General features: G+C 55.5%; 1 protein-coding gene across 4 annotated transcripts; it reads right to left on the bottom strand.

Moving 5' to 3' along the window:
* Positions 1 to 149: 149 nt before the first annotated feature.
* On the bottom strand, positions 150 to 16,135 carry Tp53i11 (tumor protein p53 inducible protein 11). Of its 4 annotated transcripts, none has more exons than XM_052724481.1 (8): positions 15,830 to 16,135; positions 6,065 to 6,147; positions 5,233 to 5,522; positions 4,652 to 4,710; positions 4,404 to 4,452; positions 3,941 to 4,037; positions 2,613 to 2,714; positions 150 to 2,242 (listed from the first exon to the last, which is right to left on the bottom strand). In XM_052724481.1, the coding sequence occupies exons 3-8, from the start codon at positions 5,407 to 5,409 to the stop codon at positions 2,109 to 2,111; spliced, it is 618 nt and encodes a 205-aa protein (XP_052580441.1). In that variant the 5' UTR covers positions 5,410 to 5,522; positions 6,065 to 6,147; positions 15,830 to 16,135; the 3' UTR covers positions 150 to 2,108. The 4 variants fall into 4 exon arrangements, with proteins under 4 accessions (XP_052580441.1, XP_052580442.1, XP_052580443.1 ...); XM_052724482.1 differs by having other exon boundaries at positions 5,233 to 5,372; positions 15,830 to 16,120; XM_052724483.1 differs by having other exon boundaries at positions 5,233 to 5,369; positions 15,830 to 16,119.
* Between the last annotated feature and the right edge of the window lie 6,944 nt (positions 16,136 to 23,079).

Here is a 23,079-nt window from a genome sequence, read left to right as displayed (position 1 = left end):
ACACATCATATGTTATAGTCTATTTTGGAATCTGTAAATGTCCCTTGCAGTAGGAAACAGAGCTAATTTATCATTGTAACTCCCAAGCTCCCCCTTTTATATTCTATATCAAGAGAAATTTTGTAATATAAAACAGGACACCAAACAGATCGTCTTACATTGGTTTTTGTGACTGTTTCTTACAAAAAGAAAAAGGACTGAGGAATAAATAGTGACCATGACAGAGGAGGTCTTGGGGGGTTGAGGCAGAAGCATGACAAGAGCTGAGGGGCAGCCAGGGCACCCCAAGCTTGGATTCAGGGTGGGGTTCCTATCTCCATCTCCGCCTCCTTCCTAGCTTAGTGTCTCCCGGAGGCCACAAGCAGGTCAGAATGCCAGCCTTGGTCTGGCCTTGACCCCAGCCCGTGTGAAGGTATCACTGCAGTTTAACCAAGGTGACCTGACCAGCCCACCCCCACCCCAGGGCAGGACCTGCCACCTCCTGTCGCGGAAGGGAAGACTGGCAGATGTCCCCAGAAGGGCTGAGCAGGGCCGGCACTTTCCACTTTTCTGACTACCCCCTTTGGGACTCTCTCTGCATTCGCAGGGGATCCGAGAGGATAAATCCCCATCACCACTGAGAACTGTCCACAGTGCCACCCCGACTACAGCAGCTGCGACTGTACTGAGAGGTGGCAGCGGCTGGGCCCGTGCTCTGAGTCAAGAGGTGGGACTGAGAGCCTGGCACAGAGCCAGCAGCGGAAGGTGGCTTGCTCACAATGGTCCCTTCTTTGAAAGCACAGATTCTCGCCACTCTGCCAGACCATGGTTAGCAGAAGCAGCCTGGGCCTCCTCCGCTGGGCATGTCTTCCATTGAAAACTTCCCCGGAGTCTCCTCTGCTGGGCATCGGCCATTGTCATGGGGCACTTGGCTGCAGGGCCAAATAAGCTCAGGGAAGCTGTGAACCCAGGTGCCCTGGAGAAAAGCTCCCCAGGCACAGGGGCGGGGGGCGGGGGTGGGGTGAGGGGAGGACCACCCCCTTGCAGAAGGGAAAGAGACAGGCCCTGGGCTACCTCCCTCACTTAGTGTGCTCGATGCTGAAGGGAAGAAAAGTGCTGGGAGCTGGGAGCAAGGGGAGGGGCCACACGGACGGTGGCTCCAGGGGTGTGTCTTCAGCTCTAGACGCCCACTGTCAGGGTGCTGAGGAAGGGCAGACCCACTTCTGTGTCCTTACTTCTGTAGAGTGGGAGGAGCTGTAGGCCTTGGGACAGCCTCTGGAGGGGATCTTGAAGAGGCACTGAGTCAGGTGTAGCCATGCAGGCCTTGGAGGCCATGCCTAGGAAAAGTCCCTGCCTTGCCCCCCTTCAGAATTCCTCATGCACTAGGAGCCTATGGCCAGCTGGGGTGCCAGGCCCTGTCAGGACTTGTGTTATATTGTCTAACCCTGCTCTGTCCGGAAGGGACTTCGGGGTGCAGACAGCCAGAGTATCAGAACACTCTACAGCAGGCCAAAGAGAGGGTCAGGTACGCAGATCAAGGATGGGGACCTAGGCCCAAGGGAGGCAGCCATTCCCCTTGATAGCCGACCACAGCAGGGGCCCTGGAAACGTGTGTGTGTGTATGTGTGTGTGTGTGTGTGTGTGTGTGTGTGTGTGTGTGTGTGTGTGCCTGTGCGTCTATGTGTGTCTGTGTGTGTTTGGGATGTGAGGGACTCATACAGGGAGACCCAGTTTTCAGGTTTCTGGATGGAGAGGAGCTGAGATCTGCTGCTGGGGCTGATATAATCTCCTAGAGAGAAAAGGGCTTCCTGGTGGAGGAACTAACCCTGACTCAGCCCAGACCCCAGCACTCCACTCCAGACTGTGTGTCTATTAGAGTCTAGAGGTCAAGAAAGCCAGGGCAAGGGGTTATCCCTGTATGGGACGAGGAGTGGGGTGCAGAAGCCCCAGCCTGACTTGTCACTCCTAGAAGCCTAGAAGGTGCAAGCTGACTCCAGGGGGTGCCTGGCAGGGAAGGAAGGTGGGTGCACCCTGCCTGCCTGCCTGCCTGCAGACCTGCCTGGGGCCCACAGGCAGTGAAGTCCCCAGCTATTCTGGCCCAGCTCCAGGCCCTGGCAGGTCCCAGCCAGCTACACTTTCTTGGGTTTCCGGCCGACTTGGTAATAGTAGTAGATGCTGACAAGGACGAAGAGGAGGCGGCTGGCCAGGAGCAGCAGGGTCCCCAGGGACATGAGGCCTGTCTCAACAAGTGTGGCAGTGACCACTGTGAAGGAAGTCAGGGGAGTCAGAAGTCAGGAACAGAGATGTACTCAAGTCCCTCCAGCCATGGTGCTATGCTAAATGCCCTCCCTCATCCCTGGGGAGGGGGGGCTGAGGAAGGAGGGCTAGTTGACCTCCAGGAGCTCAATACCAAGCCCAGCCCAGCTGACAGATACCCCTAGTCTGCTGCCCCCGAGTGGCAGGTGTCTAGCAATGCACAACCCTGAGTATCAGTGGGCGGTGGGCTTGAAGGATGCACCTAAGGGAGGGAGCAGGTGGGCTGTGGATTCAGGACGTGGGTGTGTGTCACAGTCCCCAGTGTTCTGTCCCCTTCTTCCGGCACCCTGCCAGCCTTCCCACCCTACACTACTCACCCAAGGACTGCACCCCAAAGTAGCAGGCCTCGGTGAGCAGAGTCCACCGGATGATGACCTTCTCGGCCGTGTAGAGCGCATTCCACATGATCAGAGAGATGCCTGTTGGGATCAAGCACAGGGGCGGACTGACCCCCAGCCCAGGGGTCCGAACCTCCTTATCCCATAAAACCCACTCCTGAGATCAAACTGCCCCTCTCCCGGTCCTTGTCTCTGCAGACCCAGCTCTGCTCTGGAGGCTGTTCACATTGTTTCTAAAGCCCCATGCAGCCCAGGCCAGGCTCTCTTCCCTGGGACTTAGTGTCTGCATTCGCGCAATGGGGCAAGGACCTCCAGGTCCATGCTACCTCTGCCCTTATGATGCTGTGTGGGGAAGTCTGGGAACTCAGTTACCTGGGCCTACAACTTAGTGTCCCTAACAGAGGAGCCCCTGGGGACAGAAAACTTGTGCCAAGGAAGGGTTTACTTTGGGAGAGCAGGACAGGGCTTGATTTTAGTGTCAGAGCAACCATCGTGGCTTCCCCCTCGGTGTCTGATCTCTGGACACCAGAGAAGTGGCCGTAGTGTGTCCAGGTGATGTCAGCCACCCTGACAGCCCATCGCCACCACTGCCTTGCTCACAGCAAGTTTACGTCCAACTGGCATGAAATTGGAGAAGCTGCATGTGCAAAGGACCAGTGGCCCTCCGAAACTGAGGAGCGGGCACGTTTTAGTGCAGCTGCCCTTGAGACCCAACCTATAACCCAGAGGAAGCAGCTAGGGAGGTGAGGCTGGATCCGCTGATGTGCCCAGCCCCCACACAGGACCTTGACTGTCAGGTGTAAATGCAGGGCTTTGATCTCCACACAGTGGTAAGCCATAGAATACTTTAGGGAGGGGAGTGATGGCCCTTATGTTGAACTTTAAAACTATAATTTGGCTTGTCACCTGTTGTGTGCTCTGATTAGAGAAGAAACCAAAAGGGCCAAATGCATACGGGATAAAGATGGAGTGGGGGAAGGGTCTGGAGGACACTGTTCTGAATCTGCCCTCCTCTAGGCTATGAGACACTGGTAGGCCGGACCTGAGCTTCCTTCAACTCTGCTCCTCAATGCTCACCGCCCGGGGCAGTGCGCTGGTAGCCTCAATACTCCCAACCAACCATGTGCATTCCACCAATGGCCACAAGGTGGCAGCCCATGCTCAGCACAGTCACAGATGAAGGGACCCAGGCTGCCAGCCTGCTTGGGAATGTAAGGAGGCTGTATCAGGATCCCCAAGGGTCCAGGTGTTGCTCTGAGGCCAGCTGGGCCTCCCCACTCCCCCACCATTGGTCCAGAAGTACTCACTAAGGAGGGCACCACCGTAGAGGCGGATGGGAGTCTTGCTGGTCACCTCAGCCCCGTCAAAAACTGCATCGTAGAGCTGGTCAGGGAGGGCGAGGGCCTGTGAGCAGCAGAGGACCACAGGGTCAGCTCCAGGCGGGGATGAATCCTTCCTCCAAGGACATAGCCAGGATCCCCAGGGCAGGACCTGATTGCCCCCTCCCAGGGGTTCCCAGAGCCCCCAGATCATGAGGTGCTAGTTGCTTTGGGGCACAGCACACTGGTGAGGGGCAGACTGCCACAAAGACCCTGACGGATGGACCTCAATGTGGAGACAGCATCAACCAGTGGTGGGATGCAGAAGCTGAGGGAGGGTAAAGGGCCACACCCATCCACCTCCTCCCTCCATCTAGCTCTAAGTCTGAGGTGCCAGCGGCTGGTAAGCACCAGACCTGCTTGCAGCCAGGACTAGGACACAAGGACTCACCATGATGGCCACACTGGAGAAGAGCATAGCAGAAAGAAACTGCCAGACCCTGGGAGGTGCAGAGGGGAAAGTTACCGCCACACTCTCAACCCAGACCCCAGGGGACACTCGGGGAAGCCCAGACAGACACCCAGGGCTGTTTGGGGAGGTCATGAACAGTGTGGGTGGAATCCAGAGCCAGGCCCAGTAATGAAGGACCTTACACATACCCAGGACACAAAGCCACCAAAACAAGACCTGCTACTCACCTGAGTCCCAGAGGCTCCCGAACAGCAAACTTGATCTCATTGCCCAAGACCTGGCTGATCTGTGGACACAGAAGTCAGAGGCATCAGGGAAGGCAGCCCCTTCAGCATCCCACCCGTCCACGCTCCCCCCAGCACCTGTGTGTACACCTGGGGCCCAGAGCACCTCTGACTGACACAGAGGTCTCCTCACTGCAAGCTCAAGTTGAGTCTCTCACCTATCCTGCCTCCCTTAGCACCCAGATGAGAGAGAGGCTGAAAGGAGATAGTTAAGAAGGAAAGCTCAGGGTCTGCCCACCACGGACCGGACGCCCGGTTCTGTCCATCACTGATGTAACCTCAGGGAAGTTACTCAGCATCTCAGCTTCCGCGTCTGTACATTGGGTCACTAATCACGTGGACAGCTTGCAGGGCTAGCAGGGTCTGCTCCTGCTTTTAAGACGGTCTGTGCCTGTCCCTAAGGAGCACTGGGTTCTTTCCACAAAACTGCGGCCACTATGCATATCATTCCCCTGCCGTTGCAGAGGGAAGCTGTAGGCGCCAGCAGCTCTGAGAGCCTTGCCTCCTCTCCTGGTCGGACGCACCTTTGACCGATGCACTTCGCCATCATCATCCTCCCCGCCCACGCCCAGGATCTTCCTGGTCTTCAGGCGGCTCACGAGGTCCGTCTGGCTGTGCTTCTTCATGAGCGGAGGAGGCTGTTTGGCTGCCATGTTGTCCTCTGCTGAGGGACATGGGGGGGAGACACTGGCCTCAGCCATCGCTCCTGCTCGACTTCCAGACCCCGGGTCCCAATGTAGGGTGAGAAGGGTGTGGCCAGGCCCTACCCGGGGCCTGAGAGAAGATGAAGCTGCGGCTGCCTCAGTTTCCTCTCCTGTAAAATGGGTGGAGGGGGATGCTGCCAGCCTGGCCCCCGTGGACATGGCACGACCCAGACGGCTTCGGTCAGACAAAGCCTTACGGTCAACCCTTGAGTGGCATATGGGCTTTAGAAAAAGGCATTTGAACAGGGATGGGTCTCACTGACAAGATGTATGGGTTACAGAGACAAAAGAGACTTCACAGAAGCAAGGACTCTGCCCAAGCCCAGAGTGGCCCTCCTAAGCCCTACGCGCTGGGCCGCATGGGCCTGCCCAGACAATCCCCACTGCCAGCAAGCCGGCCTGCTGGTCCTCCTGCCCCCAGACAGCCTCCTTCCCTGGCCAGGACCTAGAGAAGGAGAGGGCTCATCATCAGGGAAGGAGGCCTTAGGCCCAAAAAATGAGGCTTCAGGTAGGGCCATACCGCCCAGAACTCACCCACTCCCTGCCATCGGCATCCACAGCCTCTAACCCCCACCCCCACATCCACCCACCATCTTCCACAGCCCCCGGCCCTGCTGGCCAGCAATACCACAGGCCAGTCCTGGGCACGTACTGTGAGATGGGCAGTGAGCCAGGTGCTGAAATGGGCACTGGAGTCGAGACGAGCACTCCTCTCCTGTGTGCAGTCCTCACAGTCTACGGAGACAGGGTATGGGGTGGGGGATGACAAGGTGAGGCTGTGGCTGACCCCAGGCAGCCCCAGAACTCTGCATCACAAGGCTCTGAAGGGTGGGTGCAAATGAGGACGATTCCACAGGTGAGGAGCGTCCTCCTGGAATGTTCAGAGGTCACCTGAACAATAAGAGAAAAGCATCCCAGCCAACCCGTGCACCAGCCAGTGCCAAGTGCCCTGCGTACCCCAGCATCTCATTTTCACCCAAAGCACCCTCGGGCACACTCATTCCAAGGCAGAGTGCAGAAGCCGTCTTCCCTCCTCCAAGCCACCTGCTGCCCAGTACCATGTCCCTGAGCACATGTCTTCCAGCCCCAGGGTATGTTCCCGGATCACCTAGGTTCTTTTTCAAATCTGCCAGACTCTCGAAATGAAAGAAGGCCTCCCAACAAACACAACAGCAGAGAGGCACGGACTGCGGATGCCAGGGTGGAATCCATACATTAAGAGGAGGTCCAGTGGCTTTTGTTCAAAATGACCACTGGACCAGCTGGAAGAGCGAGGCCTGGGCCCCAGTCCTGACACCCAGCCCCCTTGCTCCTCATCTGTAAAATGAGTGGTTGTTTTTCCTTCCTGTGCCTGCTGGGGGTGCTGGAGACACTGGCGGGACTACAAGGGCTTCTGACCCCAGACAGACTGAACACCCGCCCCAGCATCCCTAACCAAATCATACAAGGGTGCAGAGCTCAGCCCAGTCCACCCCTCCTCTAAGGATGGAGAGGTCAGTCACCTGGCCACATCCTTCCCACATCCCCTCTGACCCTTCATTTTAATCCACACAGACATGACCTTGCAGAAAATTCATGTCACTGCCTCCTCCAGGTCAGGACACCGGGTTCACTAGTCCAGACTGCAGTGGACATGTGCCATCCCAGCTATACCCTGATCCCCACTTCCAGCAGTCACGGGTCTGGTGTCTGTTACTCTAGTCTCATCTGGATTTTCTCAGATGTTGTATAAACAGAATCACAACAGGATGCCTTTCCTGGCTCATCTAGGCCCGGTACCCCAAGTGCCCGTTCCTTTTTAGTGCACATCAGGATTCTGTGGGACAGTCGTACCACATGAGGTTTCTAGCCTTCCTTTGTGTGTAGTTGATGGGATCACACATTCCCATGCCTCTGAGGTAAATGGCCCAGAGTGGGCCTGCTGAGGTGTGTGAACAAAGTGGACATCCGGGACACCACAAATGCCTCCCACAATGCACGTCCACTCCAGCTCCCCCATGCTCGAGCCAACGCCTGCTGTGGGCCATTTCTATTTTGATCTCACTCTTTGAGGCCCCTGGATTCTTCGACTTTCTCATGGGGCCAGATGTGACACGCTACTTAACTCAATCCTGCTGCGCCCCTCACTAGTCTTGTGACCTTGGATGAGTTACGTCATTAATCTGAGCCTCAGTTTCCTCATCTGTGAAATGGGACTTTAGTTCCAACTTCCTAGAGACCTTGAGGCAGTAAGAGAAAATGGGTCAGAGTATGAAGAGAGGCAGGTGCACAGAAGAGAGCCCTCTGTGACAGCGTGGGCATGGGACACCAGAGTTCAGCTGGTGTAGAGAATGGGGTACCTTGTCATCATCAGTTAGAGCAAATGTCTTCTTCTCTCTGAGGTCCAGTGTTCCCATCTGGGATATGGGAACAACCACCCACCCCCGCTCCCAACCCCACCCCAAGCTGGTCTAAGGAGAAGCAAGACTCTGGGCAAAACTGAATTCAGAAAGTGACCACTGGAGCCACAGCTGGAGGCCTACACACTTGCTGCCTGGACTCACTTCTGGAATCTCCAGTGGCCTAAGTGGGCCTGTAAACCAGCTGCTTAGTGCCTGTGCCTCAGTCTCCCCACTTCTCATGTGGGAAAGAAAGGGCTAACTCACAAAATGCTGTGAGAAGCACGCTGTCTCCCTCAGGTCTGCACTCAGTGTCCTGTCTTAGTGTCCGATGAAGATGGCAGTTACCAGACAGGGTACCACCACCCTCCCCAGCGCTTCCTCTACCCTCTGTCCAGTGCCTCTGGACAGAGAGGACCAGGAGCCTGGTTTCATTAGCACCTTCCCACTACCTGGGACCAAGCTCCCAGACTTCAGTGCCCTGTGCAAGACCAGCGTTAGCACGTCCCTCCTTGTGGGTCTGGAAGCTTCCCAGCACTGTTTTCCTCTGCCCCATGACTCACCCACTCACCAACACACACACACACACACACACACACACACACACACACACACACACACACACAGGTGCACCAGTGGCCTTCCGGCCTCCCCTTCCCCCGCTCTTCCCTACCAAAGCCACTTGCTAAGGGTTTCAGGCCTGATATCACTTTAACATAAGTGATGGCCCCTCCCCCACTCCATTCCTGGGAACCCTGGCTACAGGCTGGCTTTGAGCCAATGACTCTGGCCTTGAATCTTGGCCCAGGCTTTAGGGGAGCCACTACAGCACTCTCAGCCTCAGTTTCCCCCTGTGAAATGGGGATTAGGGAGGCAGACGTGCCAGAGAATGTAGGTGTGTGCCCTCCAGTCAAGTGCGCTGCCCTGGGTGGGGTCTGTCTTCCTACCTGCTGCCCTTTCTTTCCTCACCCAGCCGACAAGACTGGAAAAGGCTGCTGCCACTCAGGCCTGCCTGACTTCCTGCAAGCTGCTCTGAGGGCCTCCACATCCCCACTGTGACTGTGGACGTGGGAGGGGTGGCCAATCCTCCACCCTCATGCTCACAGATGTGGAGATGGACAGGGGTGTCGGATGTCCTGTCTGCCGTCCCTGTCAGACTCCTTGGCAGCCATCCTCACGAAGCCAGCAACTCTCCAACCTTCTGAGAGTGACAGTCACTCTGAGCCCTGTCAAGCGGGGAAAGTCCTCCCTGCCAGCTCTACCCTGCCCTCCTCCACAGGGCTCGGCTGGTCGCCTGTGCTTGCTTACCCCTGGCCATTTGCAGCTTATGTCCTATCCCTTCTCATTTCCCAGTTCCAAAGGCTGACCCCACAGGAGAGCAGAGGGCCTGTGCTCCTCAGAGCACCTGTCCTCACAGCCCAGGTCTCCCCAGCTGCAGTCTATGGGGACAGCCAGAGAGAGAGGGCAGGCTCTTGATCCCTTCACACAGAACAGCCGGAACTTAAGGGATCTGCCCTAAGCTTCATGCAAGCTGGTGGTGGCCCAGGACAGGAGAGGGGTGTAGAGGATGAGGCAGAACCACTCTCTAAAGAGGCATGCGCTTTAGGCCAATGGTTTCATCAGGAGCTCCAGTATAATGACGTGGATGATATTATAATAGACACCCGGCCAGGGGAGTGCGGGTCTCAAGACAGGAAAAAGAGGGTTCTGGGGGTACAAGGGCAAGGCATGAGGAGTGCCCCTTCTTTTTTATTTATTTTTCCTATTATTATTATTATTATTATTATTATTATTATTATTATTATTAGACAAGGTTTCCCTGAGTAACCCTGGCTGTCCTGGAACTCATTTTGTAAACTAGGCTGGCCTCAAACTCAGAGATCCCCCTGCCTCTGCCTTCTGAGTGCCAGGACTAAAGGAACAAACTTCTAATGATTAGGAAAACTGGGATTCAAAATTCAACTCTTCCTCTTCACTGCTCTGTGACCTCAGGAAAATTACTTAGCCCCTCTGAGCTTCTAAGTCCTCATCTAAGAAACTAGTCCACTCATGAGGTTTGTGATGTACCGTAAAGAGGGCAGCCCAGGAGTTGGGCCCCTGAATTGTGCTACACCAAGGACAGCAGAAAATTGTGTTATTAATGAACTCCTAGCCAGACCCAGCCCTGGGCAGCAGAGCTGATGAGGCAGGGGTCCACACCTCCCAAGCTGATCCTGGAGGACGGGGGAAGCCTGGTTACCATAGAAACCAGCGGACTGCAGAGCTGTCCCGACAAGGAGGCTGTGCCCAGGAGGGCTGGCTTAGGAAACCTGCTGCCCTGGGAGGGGGAGGGGAGGAAGGGACCCAGAACACCCACAGCGCCTTGGGTGACTTCCCCTGAGTCACAGCCATAGTCCCTCAGCCAGGGAGCCGCTTCCTCCCCATCGTGAGCACAGACACAGGTGCTGTAACTGCCCTCCTTCAGTGAGGAGAGCTGCCTACATGTCCTGCCTGAACTGGGGACGGCAGCCAGCGGCCAGCACATCCAGCCTAGGAACCCCCTGAAGCCCACACTATCACCTGTGACAACAGCCAAGTCCATTCCATTTTTCAGATGGGAGCACTGAGGCCCAAGTGACTTACTTCTTCAAGAGTCCCTGGCTTGAAGGGTGTGGCTGAGCTAGAGTTCAAGTTCGCTGTGAGCTGAGCAAGCTTTCACTGACTCTCCTGAGAGGGTCTAGGGAGGGGAGGTTGGGGAATGAATGCCTGTGTTTGTCTGTGTGAGTGCCTGGTAATGGAGTGTTCCTGGAAAACACACACACACACACACACACACACACACACACACACACACACACACACACACACACAGCCAAACATAATTGAGCTTCAAGCCATCTTCCAGAATAATCTCCCCTGGAAGTCTTTGTGTGTCCCCAATGCCTGCAGAGCCCTCCCTAGGACTGGCCTCTCTTGGGTTCAGGGCCTGTGATGTGGGCAGGGCTCTGGGAACTGGTGCCATAGACTGGAGCCCATTGTTCTGTTATCTCTGCACAGAATAGCTGGAAGTGGGTCTGAACAGAGCTGTTTGCAAGTGAGGACAGTGAAAGGCAGAGCTCAGAGTTTGGAGGGCCTAGTCAGAGGGTAGGTGGAGAAGACGCTGCCCCTGGGCCCCAAGGCCTCTCCTAGGGCACCCCCCAGCAGTCTACGACAAGATGGAGGTCTAACCACCTTCTAGGAATCGACTGCTGGGGCCCTGTGGCAAAGTGACCCACATCTCAGAGTGTCACGGGGAGCAGAAGGTGAACACACCACGTTCTCACCCCAGGCTTGCATTCCCAGACCTGGACTCAGGCGGGCCTGCTGCTGTGTGAGGAACCATATTCCCTGCAAATGGGTGTCACGCCTCACCCACAAAGCCAAGGGTCACAGGACACAGGCAGTGGTATTGACATGTATAGTGTCCTCTGTGGCACGGGTCTCCTTGCAGATCTTCCAGGCCCAAGCAAAGGGAAAACGGAAGGGATGCTGCTGTGCACAGCACCTGCTAGCAGCCTAGCTGAGCCGCAGTCCCCAGAGAATAGAATTATTACAGCATGCCGCCTAGGTGGGCAGAGCAGTGACGGTGGGCTGGACTGGCACCTCTCACCAGCTCAGGAGTCACTAAGCTGCTGTGAAAGGTGAGGAGGACAAAAGGGGAACCAGTAGACAAAGACCACGATGTGAAACCCTCCGGCCCGGCAGCCGTGGCAGCAGACCCATCCCAGCGGCAAAGCTCTGGAGTCCATGCCCGGTTCCTCGAACCTTCAGGAACTGGGAGGTCGGGGTGCTCCGAGTCACTGTGCTTCGAGGAGTTCAGCTGAGGTCACTGGCATAATGACCCAGGGCTTGCCTTCACGGCAGTTTTCTGTGTAGAAGTTGGGAAGTGTGGTCCTGAGGGCCCTCCCCAGGTTTGACTAGGCGACCAGGACTCCAGCAATATAAGCACATTCATTTGCATTTCCGCTTGGCCCTGCCCAGCCTTGGCAGCCCTTCCTGCCTCTCCTAGTACCTTGTGGAGATTTTATCTCCTCGCCGGTCCTCTTGAAGGGTCCAGGAACATAGACAAATAAAATTATAGCTAAAATTATAGCTTAAGAGATGAACACTGAGAGTCATCCACTCTAAAGGTTAACTGCTAACAATGGCTCTCTGCTTACAGCCAGCTCCTCTGTCAACAGCCAGGGGTTAACTTTTAACCCCCTCGCCCCTTATAGCCGACAATTGCCTGGACCAAAGTTAACTACATGACTCCTAGCATGCATTCTGTGCCTGATGCCTTCCCCCTCGCTATAAAAAAGGGCCCATAACCCCCTTCAACTGCCACAGCCTTGAAATCCAACTCTGGCTGTGGTCTCAGCTAGCTGAGAAGCTTTGTGCCCTGCAGTGATGTATTTTTATTTTTATTTTTATTTATTTATTTATTTATTTTTCTTTGTCTTTTTTTTTTTCTGGAATAAAGTTTGCTTCTGGTTTAGTAGACTTTGGTGGTCTGTCCCCCATTATTGCAAGACCCCGGACCCAGCACTCTCTCTGTCTTTGGAAGCTGGCTGGTTTCCGGAGGGGCAGAGGAAAAGCCTTGACTTTCATCACATATATCTTCAGAGCTTAGAGGGCAAAATATAAAGAATCCTTGCTGTGTTGAAGGAGGTGGGTGGGGCCCAGGCCTGGGAGCCACGTCCCTTGGGGGCTGGGGAGGGGCTTCACCCAGAGGTCTGAGGCCATTGCCCTATGCAAGGCAGGGCAGCTTCTCACACAGCCTCTCACCACTCAGAAGTCATTGACAGGGCCTTTCCTGTCCTGCTGTCACTTGTAAAAGGCAAGACACAGCATGGAGAATTCCTGTCCTTTTCAACCCTGAGTGAGCCAGCCTCCCCAGAGCCTGGTGACCAAGTCAGTGCCCTCAAGGGCAGCCGGCCCCATCATCCATCAGGACAGTCCTGCTTCTAGTTCCCACAGGGCTGGGGCTGTCCTGTGAATAAGGCAGCAGCTCCCCTTCCCAGCCATTATCATCCCTCCTCAGGCCCCTCCCTGCTTGTCAACCACATAGAAGGGGCGACTGGGAGCTTCCTTGAAGGCATGCTCCATGCTAAGCCAGTGTCCTCAGACTAAATGGTCTGGAGCCCTGCTTTCCCCTGGGTAGGGAACCCCAGTTCAAGGCTGATACTTCCCTCCCCATACTCAGGTTCTGGCTGAGTGGTTAACAAGGCAAGTCACTCCTCAAAAGGTCCATGCTCACATTCTGGCTCTGCTCTCCATACCCCAAGAACTTGTGTGGCCTTGGGAGAGGGACCTGCCTCTCTGAGCCTCAATTTCCTCATCTGTTAAATGGGCATAGTAATGACACTTACTTTCCCTGATTAGAAGCTGCCTACGAACACTCAGAATAGCTTGTATTTTGTAGCGAATGCTCAACAATGATGCTGTTTAGACCTGAAGATTCAACTTCTTGGTCTGTTTCCCCTTTTGCTAGAGCAATGTCTGAGCAGACCCCCTTCCCTTTTGTGTGGGATTCCATGCCCACACAAAAGAGTGTTCCAAAGAGGAACTGGGGTGAGACAGAATAGGGGTGACTCTGGGTCAGGACCAGCACACCGACTGAGGCAGGTGGGGAGAAGTATGAGGGTCTTGGAAGACAGAGAGTTTCCAGGACACCCAGCCTGGGTGGCTATCTCCCTGGACCTGACTGCTATGGCTGTGGGATGGACACAGAGAATGATACTTGGGGGGTGGGGCTGAGGCCTTCCCACCTGCATTCAGAACACAGTGGCCAACATGTGGATGCCCCTCCTTGGGGATGGGTGATGCTGACCTGGGTGGGGTGGGCTGCTAGCTTACAGATCCTCCGGTAGCATCAATTCTCTCACTTATGAGATTGGGGGGGCGGGGTCCCCGTCCTTTCTCACCAGTGCCTAACTCTTCCCCGGCCCACCCCACAGAGCAGCATGTTACCGCCTCCGGCTCTTTGCACAGGCTATGCTGCAGAACTGGAAAAACACCGCTGACCCCTCTTTAACATGGCCTCAACACCCCAGCACTCTACACGTCCCCCTGACCTCTGCCCTACATTACAGAATTTGCTTTCTCCCTCCTTCTGAGACGCGGGTCTTCCTACATAGTCCAGGCTGGCCAGGAACTCAAACTCTTCCTGCCTCCGCCCTCGTCCTGGGACAACTCCAAGGCACCAAGCATGACCCAATCGCTTATTTATTTGCCGCTCCTTGCTTAAGCCACAGCACCACCAAGAAAAGAGTCTTGGCAGCTTCCACAGGTGTGCGGGGACCTGTGGGACCTGGGCTGGCCATTTGTGTCATCGTTCTTTTGTGTAGTACTCCCAGATACTTTAGGCGGTAAATGAACGCGTAGAAAAGGCAAGAACCGTGAATGAAGACCCCGCCCCTAGCCAGGAGCCTCAGGCCTCTCTCCAGCAGAGGGGGCTGTCACAAGTTCAGCCTGCCAGTAGGGACGAGAGGAGCTGCGAGGTCGGGGGCAGGAAAGGTAAAAGCAGGGGACATCAAGTGGACGTGGCAGCCAGACTTGAGAGTCCTGCAGAAGAGAAGCCAGAGCAGGACTAGCCAGAGCTAGGACACTGAGACCAGAGGGGACTCTAGGGGAGGGCACCGTCTGGACAAAGGCGACAACAGAAATCTGAAGTATACTCTTATTTCCCAACGACCCGACAAGAAAAAAAAAATTTTTTTTTTGATTCAGACTGAGCCTGGGGCTGCCACTAAGAGGCAGGTGATGTCTCTCCGGATTCTTCCACGAACCCACCATAGTCCCACCGCCGGCTCCGGGAGCCTCCAGAGGTGGCTTTCCAACGAGAGGCATAGCTGTATGGGCGTCCCCCAAACCCAGGGACTCATCTACTCCCGCCAGGCCCCATCCAGAAAAGTTTGTCTTAAAAAAACGAAACAGGAAGTGAGGGCACGGGGACTTGGAGGAGGCCTTGGCCGTGTTCTTCAGGCTTTGGGGCAAGGTGGGGGCGGTTCCTGGGCCTCTCCCGGCTCCTCCACCCCACTGGCGGGAGAAGCCAGCTCCACCCAGGCTGCAAGAAGGAGGCGAGAGGGGACCCTAAGCGAACACCTGGTCCTGAGGTGCCCCAGGGATGGTGCGCTGAGTATTTTTGTGCACTACATGGGACCCCAATCCACCCCGCGCCAGCCAATGGCCCCACGCTCTCCCCTCGCAGCTAACCGCGCGGATTAAAAGAGAGAGGATCGCCCTGGTTCACCTGTGATCCCCTCCTGATCCCCCTGGACTAAGATCCGGTCCAGCCATGTTTCTGTCCGCTGCTCTCCAGCAGGGACTCTGGAGTGTCACCGGCCTTGCCCCTTCCCCCTCCGATCCATCCCTCATCTCCACGCTGCTGCTGACACTCCTCCACTTTGTGAGGAGGGAAACCGCGACTCCTCCAGTCCCCCGCACCCATACCGAAGGTCCGGTCAGACCAGTGGGCAGCGGGAACCCTGCCATCTCCTCCGCCCGCGTACCACTGGGGGCAAGGACCCGGGAACTCGCAAGTTTGCACCGCGCAATCCTCGGGCCAGGAAACAAAGGCGGGAGGGGGGTGCGGTGGCGAGAAAGGGGGAGGGGACTGAAAACTAAGCGCGGAAAGACAGAGACCCCGCGATAAAAGAAACTGCTTCTCGCTCCGTTCTCTCTGGCTCCAAAGCAAAGAGCTATAGCCCGGGAGAAGGCCGAGGGCGAAATAAACAGCCCCAGGGGAAGGAGGTGACAGAGAAGAGAGCTGGAGGAGAAAGGGAAACCGAGTCAGTGCAACGAGATAAACAAAAAGGACAGAGGATGGTGCCTCGAGGTGCTCAGCGGGGGTCCCGGGCTCCGGCAGACCCGCAGGTGCCAAGTGTCCCGGCGCCTGGCTGGCGTGCGCAGGGTGCCCGCTGCCCCTAGAGGTCCCTAAGGCCCCCAGAGTCCCCGGGCTCCGCTGCGCAGGCAGCGGCCGGCGCGGTGGCAGCGGCGGGGAAGTGCGAGGCTAGCAGCGGTGGAGGCAGAGGACTTACGTTCGCAGCGCGCGGGGTGCTGCGCTCGCGGAGCTGGCGTGCCCCGCAGACGCTTCGGCCGAGAGAGTCTCACATCGCGGCGCCGCTGGGCGAGCAGGGCAGGGCAGGGCAGGGCAGGCTGGACTCCTGCGCCGCCGGGCTCACCCGAGTCTGGCGGCCCGCACTGGTCCCTCCTCTAGTGCCGCGCACAAGCCAATGGCGCGCCGTCCCCTCCCACGCGCCTGGCTGCCTCGCCCCCGAGGTGGCCAGGGCGGGCACAGAGGGGTTGGGGGACCCAGGGCTGCAGCCGAGGCCTTGCCGGGCGCCTCCTGCGAGGGGGGGGGCGCACCCCCGCTTGGACAGGGGATCCCCGGACGGGGACACCCTGCCGCTTCGCCACCCAGGACTTTCTCGGAAGTTCTGAAAACAGCGCCCCTTTCCCGGGACTGCAAACATCCCCCTATGAGTTGATAAAATACCCATTCTCAGGCCTAGACCAGTGTCTAGGAAGGAAGGGACTGGCTTTGGCTGGCAGCCTCCCACCCAGTGTGAAATAAAACGGTTAATAATGGTCACCGTTTGCTGAAACACTTTCAAAAATGAAATCTTCGCGTTCTCAGCAGCCCAAGAGGTAAATAGGGCTAGCCCCAGTTCACAAAACCGTGAGTGAGTCATTAATGCTTTGCCTAGGCCTGAAGATATTGGAGAGTAGGTATTCTGTCAGCCCAGCTTGTCTGCTCAGCTTGAAGGGACTGCTAAATGACAAGAACTCTCACCGCACTGAGACCTTCGACCTGAGAGTCCCTGTGCTGTATGCTGCGTGTGTCAGGGCTGGGGTCTTACCTGGGACTGCAGAATATTTGTTGGGGGAACCAAACAGCCTTTTATCTCAGCCCATGCCAAGAGAGTGTTTCTGGGTGCGCTTTGAGGGGTCCCGGGAGGTCTTCAGGAGCCTATCAGCCTAGAAAGACAGGCTCCTACAACATCCCATCTCTTGCCTGGCTCCAGGAGAAGCCCTTTTATAGCTGTCAATTGCCCAGGGCCTGCCTCCTGCTGAGATCTTGTCTTCCGGACTGAAGGTAAGTAACTACAGCCCGCCTGGAGGGAGGGTGGGGATGCAGAAGCAAGGTAAAGAAGTGGGCCAGAGAGGAGAGTGGCCGCCCCCTGAGCCCAACCAGGTGTGCCTCTGGCTCCTGAGTTTTGCTTTGCTTTTCTATTCCAGGCTTTAGAACCAGAACACCTGAGTTCAAACCCCAGCTCTGTCTTTTAGCGTGGCCCTAGGCAAGCAAGTTACCTAACCTCTCCAAGTCTCCCTATCTACAAAATGGGTGTGGCTTACAGCAGGAAGTGCCCTGTGGCTGTTGCTGGGATTTCCAGTTACAGCAGCAGGCTCCGGTTTACCAAGCCTGACCGTGTGTGAGGTGCTAATGAACCAGGCAGGCTCCATGGCCCTCCCAACAGCTGGGGCTGGACAGGAGGGGCTGTGCCCTTTGCAGGGAAGTAAACAGAACAGTGCCCCGGTGCATAGCAAGCCAGCTCTCAGTGATGGTTAGCCTCCTGATTACCAAGGCAACTAAACTCCCTTCCCACAGTGCCACCCGCTCTCGCTGAACACCTGGCTAGTGATGGCCAGTAATGAATGAATCACTCAGCCAGTCACGTCTGTGGCTCTGGATCAGGCCTGTCTCGAAGTGTGTGGAGTGAAATGCACATCCAAGCCACCTGTCCCTGACTGGGGGCTTCATCATGGTCTGGTTTCTGAACAGTTTAGAGTCTCACCTATAGATAGAGATGGGATGATGAGTTCATTGCCGCACCATCTGTCCCTTTATCGTGAAGGGCTCTAGGCTATGTCCCTGGAACCCAGTGGCATCCCTGAGCACCCTCCCCGACTTGGAGACACCTCCCAGTGTTCCACCAGAAGCAAGACCTGAAGGTAGAATTCCGGAGGCTGGATCTGATGATGACTCCTACCCTTGATTAAGAGGCTATATCACAAGGAGTGAGCTCACTGTCACTAGAAGCATGCAAACAGAGCCAAGGAGGAGCCAGAGAGACTCACCAGTGGCAGAGCTTGCCCCTTCAGTGGTGCTGGATGTAGACAGAGCCTCTGTGCTCTGGGTATCTGTGTTCTGGGGCTTCCATGTCCATCTATAAGGAGGCAGGAGCCTCATAATGCTTTGCAAAGGAGGTGTAGCTACCCAGATGGGCCCTGTATACCAGGTAAAGCGCTGAGTCCCAGGGCCTTGGAGTTAACAGAAGGGTATCCCTGTTCTCAAAGGATTTCCAGCCTCTTGGGAGGACAGATTTGTATCCACGATCTCTAGAAGGGAAGCATATCTCAGCCTCAGCTGAGAGATCACAGAACACATGCTCAGAGGGTATCCACACCAGCACATCCAAGTGCAGGCCCCTCTGATGGACCTCATCAGCTCTCTCTGGCTTCGACTTACACACTGCCAGACAGAGTGCTCACTACTACTAAGGCAGCCTCTTCCTAATTGGAAATATTGTGCTGAGTGGCAAGAGACTAGCTACCCATCTCTCACTCATTTCCCCTAGAGTGCCCACCTCTGTCCATACACTTCTCCAAAGCAATGTGCATCTGTTTAAGAACATTCCTAAGACCACCACTCAGCCAAGTCTTCTACCAATAAATGGAGACAGGATGGGGTGTCCTTCCCAGAAGTGCCTGGCATTGTAAGAGAGAATGCATGCTGAGCCCTTTGTCCAAACATGTTTCTGAGTTACCTCATCTTCCCATTGGCTGGAGGCAAGCTTACCTGGTCAGGCACATCGGAACATGAGGCAACACAGATACTTAGCTTGCATGGATTCTGAGGGTAAAAGCCGCTCCACACTCTCTGTCCTGGTGACCCTCTGTTGCACCTTGGAAGGAAATGGACATACAGCCATCACTGCTCCTTGGAGCTTGTGAGAAGTCAGTGAAGTGACTGGATAAAAAGGTTTGCCAAATGGAAACTTGGATTCTTATTGTTCCCATAGAGGCTGGACTCTGAATGTGCTAAAATGTTCTACTGAAAGCCTCAGGAGTGGGGCTGGAGTTGGGGAGCAGCCAACCAATGAGGGTCACTCCTACGGAGACCCAGCAGCTGCTGCTCCATCTGTCCTGTCCTGGGCTTCCTCAGCAAGAACGGCAGCACCTCTGTGCCCTAGAGGGAGGGCGTATGGGCAAGTGCGTGGGTGACTGCGCCAGTGCTGCGTGCAGGTGGGTGTCAGCAATGGGGGAGGGGCACACAACTCACTTCTGGACTGTGGTCCCTGGGGAAGAGAACATGCTTTCAATGAGCAGGGCATGGTGACGCATGCATGGCTGTGATCCTAGCACTCCAGAAATGGAGTCAGGAGGATCAAGAGTTCAAAGGCATTCTCAGCTGTATGAGACACCATCTCTAAATGAAACCAAAACAAACAAACAAACAAAAAAGTTCAGGTTAGCGAGATGGCTTAGTAGGTAAAAGGCTTACTGCACGAGCGTGATGGCCTGAGTTCAATCCCTAGGCACTGCATAAAGGTGGAAGGAGAGAGCAGACTTTACACAAGTTGTTCTCTGATCCCAGCACGTGTGCCGTGACATGGGTACCCCCACCACACGCACAATAACAGTAACAGTGATAATAATTTAAAACGAAGGTGCTTGCTGTTCGAGTAGGGTTATTGAGGAAAGGAGAGGGGCTGTGGGAGCTAGCACTGGACATGATCTTTGGAGCAGGGCCCAGACAGAAAGGTCTCAGCAATGCCACCTCCCTGGAGATGTTGGAGGAGGACAGGACTGTCTGAGTCCAGTGGTAGTTGAGCCTGGGGATATTGGCCTTGACAAACATAGGTTGAAATCCTGGGCCAGCAGTTCTACTTCTCTGAGCCTCCGTTTTCTTCTCTGTACAAATAGAGTTAAGAACTGGGTGAACTTTATAGGAGTCGAAGGAACTTCAGCCATGACACTAAGCCTTTAGCTTGGAGCTGCTGCTGCTGCTGCTGCTGCTGCTGCTGCTGCTGCTGCTGGAGCCGCTGCCGCCGCCACCGCTGCTGCCACCGCCACCGCCACCAGGAACAGGGTAGAGGTGCTTCTGAAGCTGTAAAGCTTGGCTCCGAGGTGACCACTGTTGAGCCAGGGTGAGTTGAGGCTGCCACAGGGGTACCTTTGAGGCCCAAGCAGAAGCTGACTCCTCTGAGGCTCCCCTCACTTCCACGGCTCCCTTCTTTCTGGGGTAGCCTTGGGCTGAACACAGCTTTGGGGGTCTGAAGGAGAAGGGGAAGATCAGGAATTTCCAGGTTGGCCCTCCTCCCTCATGCAGCCTGCTTCTCCTCTTCTTCTTCAGGATGTAAAAATCATCCCTGACTCACGCCCCCATGGCTGCCCCCACCCCCACCCCCTCTGACCTAGTTCCACTGCCACACTTGGCTATGGGTGCTATGGGAGCAAGAAATGGCACACAGCTCCTTACCTGGAAGAAAGAAGCTATCAGCAGGGGAGGGGGGCAGGAGGACCACAGTGAAACTCAGGCCTCTCAGAGGAAGAATGGCAGGCAGCTTGGGAAGCCAACCAGTGCCATCAGTAGCAGGAAAGCTGAGGAGCTGACAAGACCAGACCAGCAAATCCTTCCTGGACCAAGTGAGGTACAAGGCCCTGGCTCTCTCTAACTAGCTTAGTGGCCTTTGACAAGTTACTCAGCCTCTCTGAGCCCATTCATCTGTCAAATGGAAAAAGAAATCATGATGATGTCCAGGGTACTGAGGGATTGAGGGAGCTGAATGTGCCAGCCCTTAACTCAGGGCCCAATTCACAAGTTCTCAATAAGACACTCATTGACTCCATGATGAATGAACAGAAGATGGCAGGGGTAGGGGCAGGAGGGGCATGCTGCTGTCTGCAAGAAAGCCATCCTTCATTGGCTGGGGATAGAGTCGGGACCTGGTATCTTAGATGACACTCTCGCAAATCAGGTAAGAGCCTCAGGCTGGCTGGAGACTGAAGAGTGCTGACCCCCGCTATGAAAAGAATTGCTGTGGATATGAGGGCACAGAGGGCAGCAGATTCTTGGTCCTCAGCTTGGTAACTCCCAGAGGCCCTCATAACAGTCACTCTGGGCTGAGGGCTGTGTTCTGGCCCCTGAGCCTCTAGCTTAAGCTATAACCAGTCTTTTAACTGTCTCCTGCTCAAAAGGATGCTGGGTCCCTTAGGTACCACACCCAGCAGACTTCATAGTCTCTCAAAGAAAGACATCCTGACCCCACTAGAAGCTTTCCCAATTTGAGTAGCCTTAAGTCTTTTGAGATTGGTCTCATTATTCACCCATTTTATAGACAAGGAAATGAAGGCTCGATGACTCATACACTACACAGGATGCAACCCTGACAGTCCAGCCCAGAGCCCAAAGTGGCTCTGGTTCTGCTGGTGGCCACAGCAGAGATCACCAGACCTCCCACAGACAGTGTCCCAAAGGGTCCCAACTTTTTCTTCAAACTGTCACCCATGTTTACCAAAGGAAATCACATGTGGTCCCAGGAAAACATTTGTCAAGCAGAATTTTTAAAAATGTGCATGGGTGCTTGGATGTGTGCATGTGCACACACATTTAGAACATGTGCATGACTTCAGGTATCATCATCAGGAATGCAACCCACCTTTGAGACTGGCTCTCTATAGCTGACCATGTAGGCTGTCCAGTGAGCCCCAGATAGCCACGGTTTCTGCCTGCCAGGGTTGGCATTACAAGTGCAAGTCACCACACCGGGGGTTTTTACATGAGCTACTGGGGACTGAATTCAGCTCCTCATGCTTATGAGGCAAGCGCCTTACCAACTGAGCTATCTTCCTCAGGCCGTGGATTCTTGATTACAAAGGGCTTTACCGAGGTCTGGTTCTCAGAGCACATTGGGGAGAGAGTCTTAAAAATGTATGCACCCCAACACAGGCAACAGATTAGAAAGCTGGGCTGGGCAGGGGTTCCCAGGGCAGTGACCTTCCCACAAGCCTCCAAGGGATTCCACAGAGTGCAGTGCGCCAGACAGACTTGGGGGAGGTGTCAGGCTCCTACATTGGCTCATTAAAACGGATCCTTTTCCAGGCAAGATGCACACTGGTAATCCCAGCACTCAGGAGGCTGAGGCACAAAGGTGGTGAGTTTGAGGCTAGCCTGAGCTGCATACAGAAAGCCTGTCTCAAACAAAGCAAACAAACCCAAAGCACCCTTACGTTTGGAGGGCTGGGGGTTGTAGCTGGATGGTACAGCATTTGCCTAGCATGCACAAAACCCTGGGTTTGATCTCCAGTACACAGAGGAAAGGAAAGGGGGGAAAAGGAGGGGAGGAGAGGGAAAGAAAGGCTGGGGGTGTAGTTCAATGGTCCAACCCTTGCTGTAGTGTGAGACCCTGGTTTCAACTCTCAGAACCACAAAGGAGAGGAGGGTGGGATGAAGAGAAGGGAGAAGAGGAAAAAGGGGAAGAAATGGGGAAGGGGAGGAAGACCAGGAGGAGACAGAAGACATAGGGAAGATGGGGAGAGGAAGGAAGGCCAGGAGGAAGCAGGGAAGGAGGGAGAGGAGGGAGGAAAGGAGGAAGACTGGGAGGACACAGAGGAGGACTGCGAGTGGGGGAGGACCAGGAAGAAGGGGAGGAAGGAAGGAGTGTGGAGGAGGAAGAAAGAGAGGAAGACCAGGAGGAGGCAGAGGGAGACTAGTGTGAGTAAGCACCTTAATTAACACTTAGGTGCTTTTCTGCTGTTTTACAAGTAAGGCCAGATACCATGCACCATGGAAATGGTAGCAAAGTGGCTGGAGCCCACACTGGTGGGTTCTGGATTACCGTTTGCTTTCTCAGCACCTACCCACTAGCAGGTGGGTGGGGAAAGGGGTTGGAGGGGAGCTTGGAGGGAGCATCATCTTCCCGCTGCGGGGAGGGCGCCGTGGGTGTCGCTCCCTCCCAGCGCTGCAGCCCCAATCGTCCCGCAGCTCGCCCGCCCGCCTGCGTTCCGGGCGATCGGTTTATTAATACTCGGCGCTGCCGAGGCGGATCGCAGCAACAAAGGCGGCTCTCCCGGCGCCCAGCGTCCTTATGTAACTGCTGGGAGCTGCGCAGCCCAGGCGGCCTGCCTCACCCCGGGCTGGGCCATCCACATGAGCACCTGCGAGGCGGCTCACCCCGTGTTCCTCCCTCTGAAGAGCTAGGCATAGCCCCCAGCCTCGGAAGGGGTCTGGTGGATAATTTCCAGTCCCAGGGGACCCTTAAGACTGAGCAGGCGCTCCCTTCCC

This window comes from Peromyscus californicus, unplaced genomic scaffold (assembly GCF_007827085.1).
Source record: "Peromyscus californicus insignis strain IS unplaced genomic scaffold, ASM782708v3 Scaffold_7__1_contigs__length_154581171, whole genome shotgun sequence".
Taxonomy (NCBI): Eukaryota; Metazoa; Chordata; class Mammalia; order Rodentia; family Cricetidae; genus Peromyscus; species Peromyscus californicus.
The sequence above is the reverse complement of the archived record's forward strand: the minus strand, read 5'-3'. Positions and strand labels throughout refer to the sequence as shown.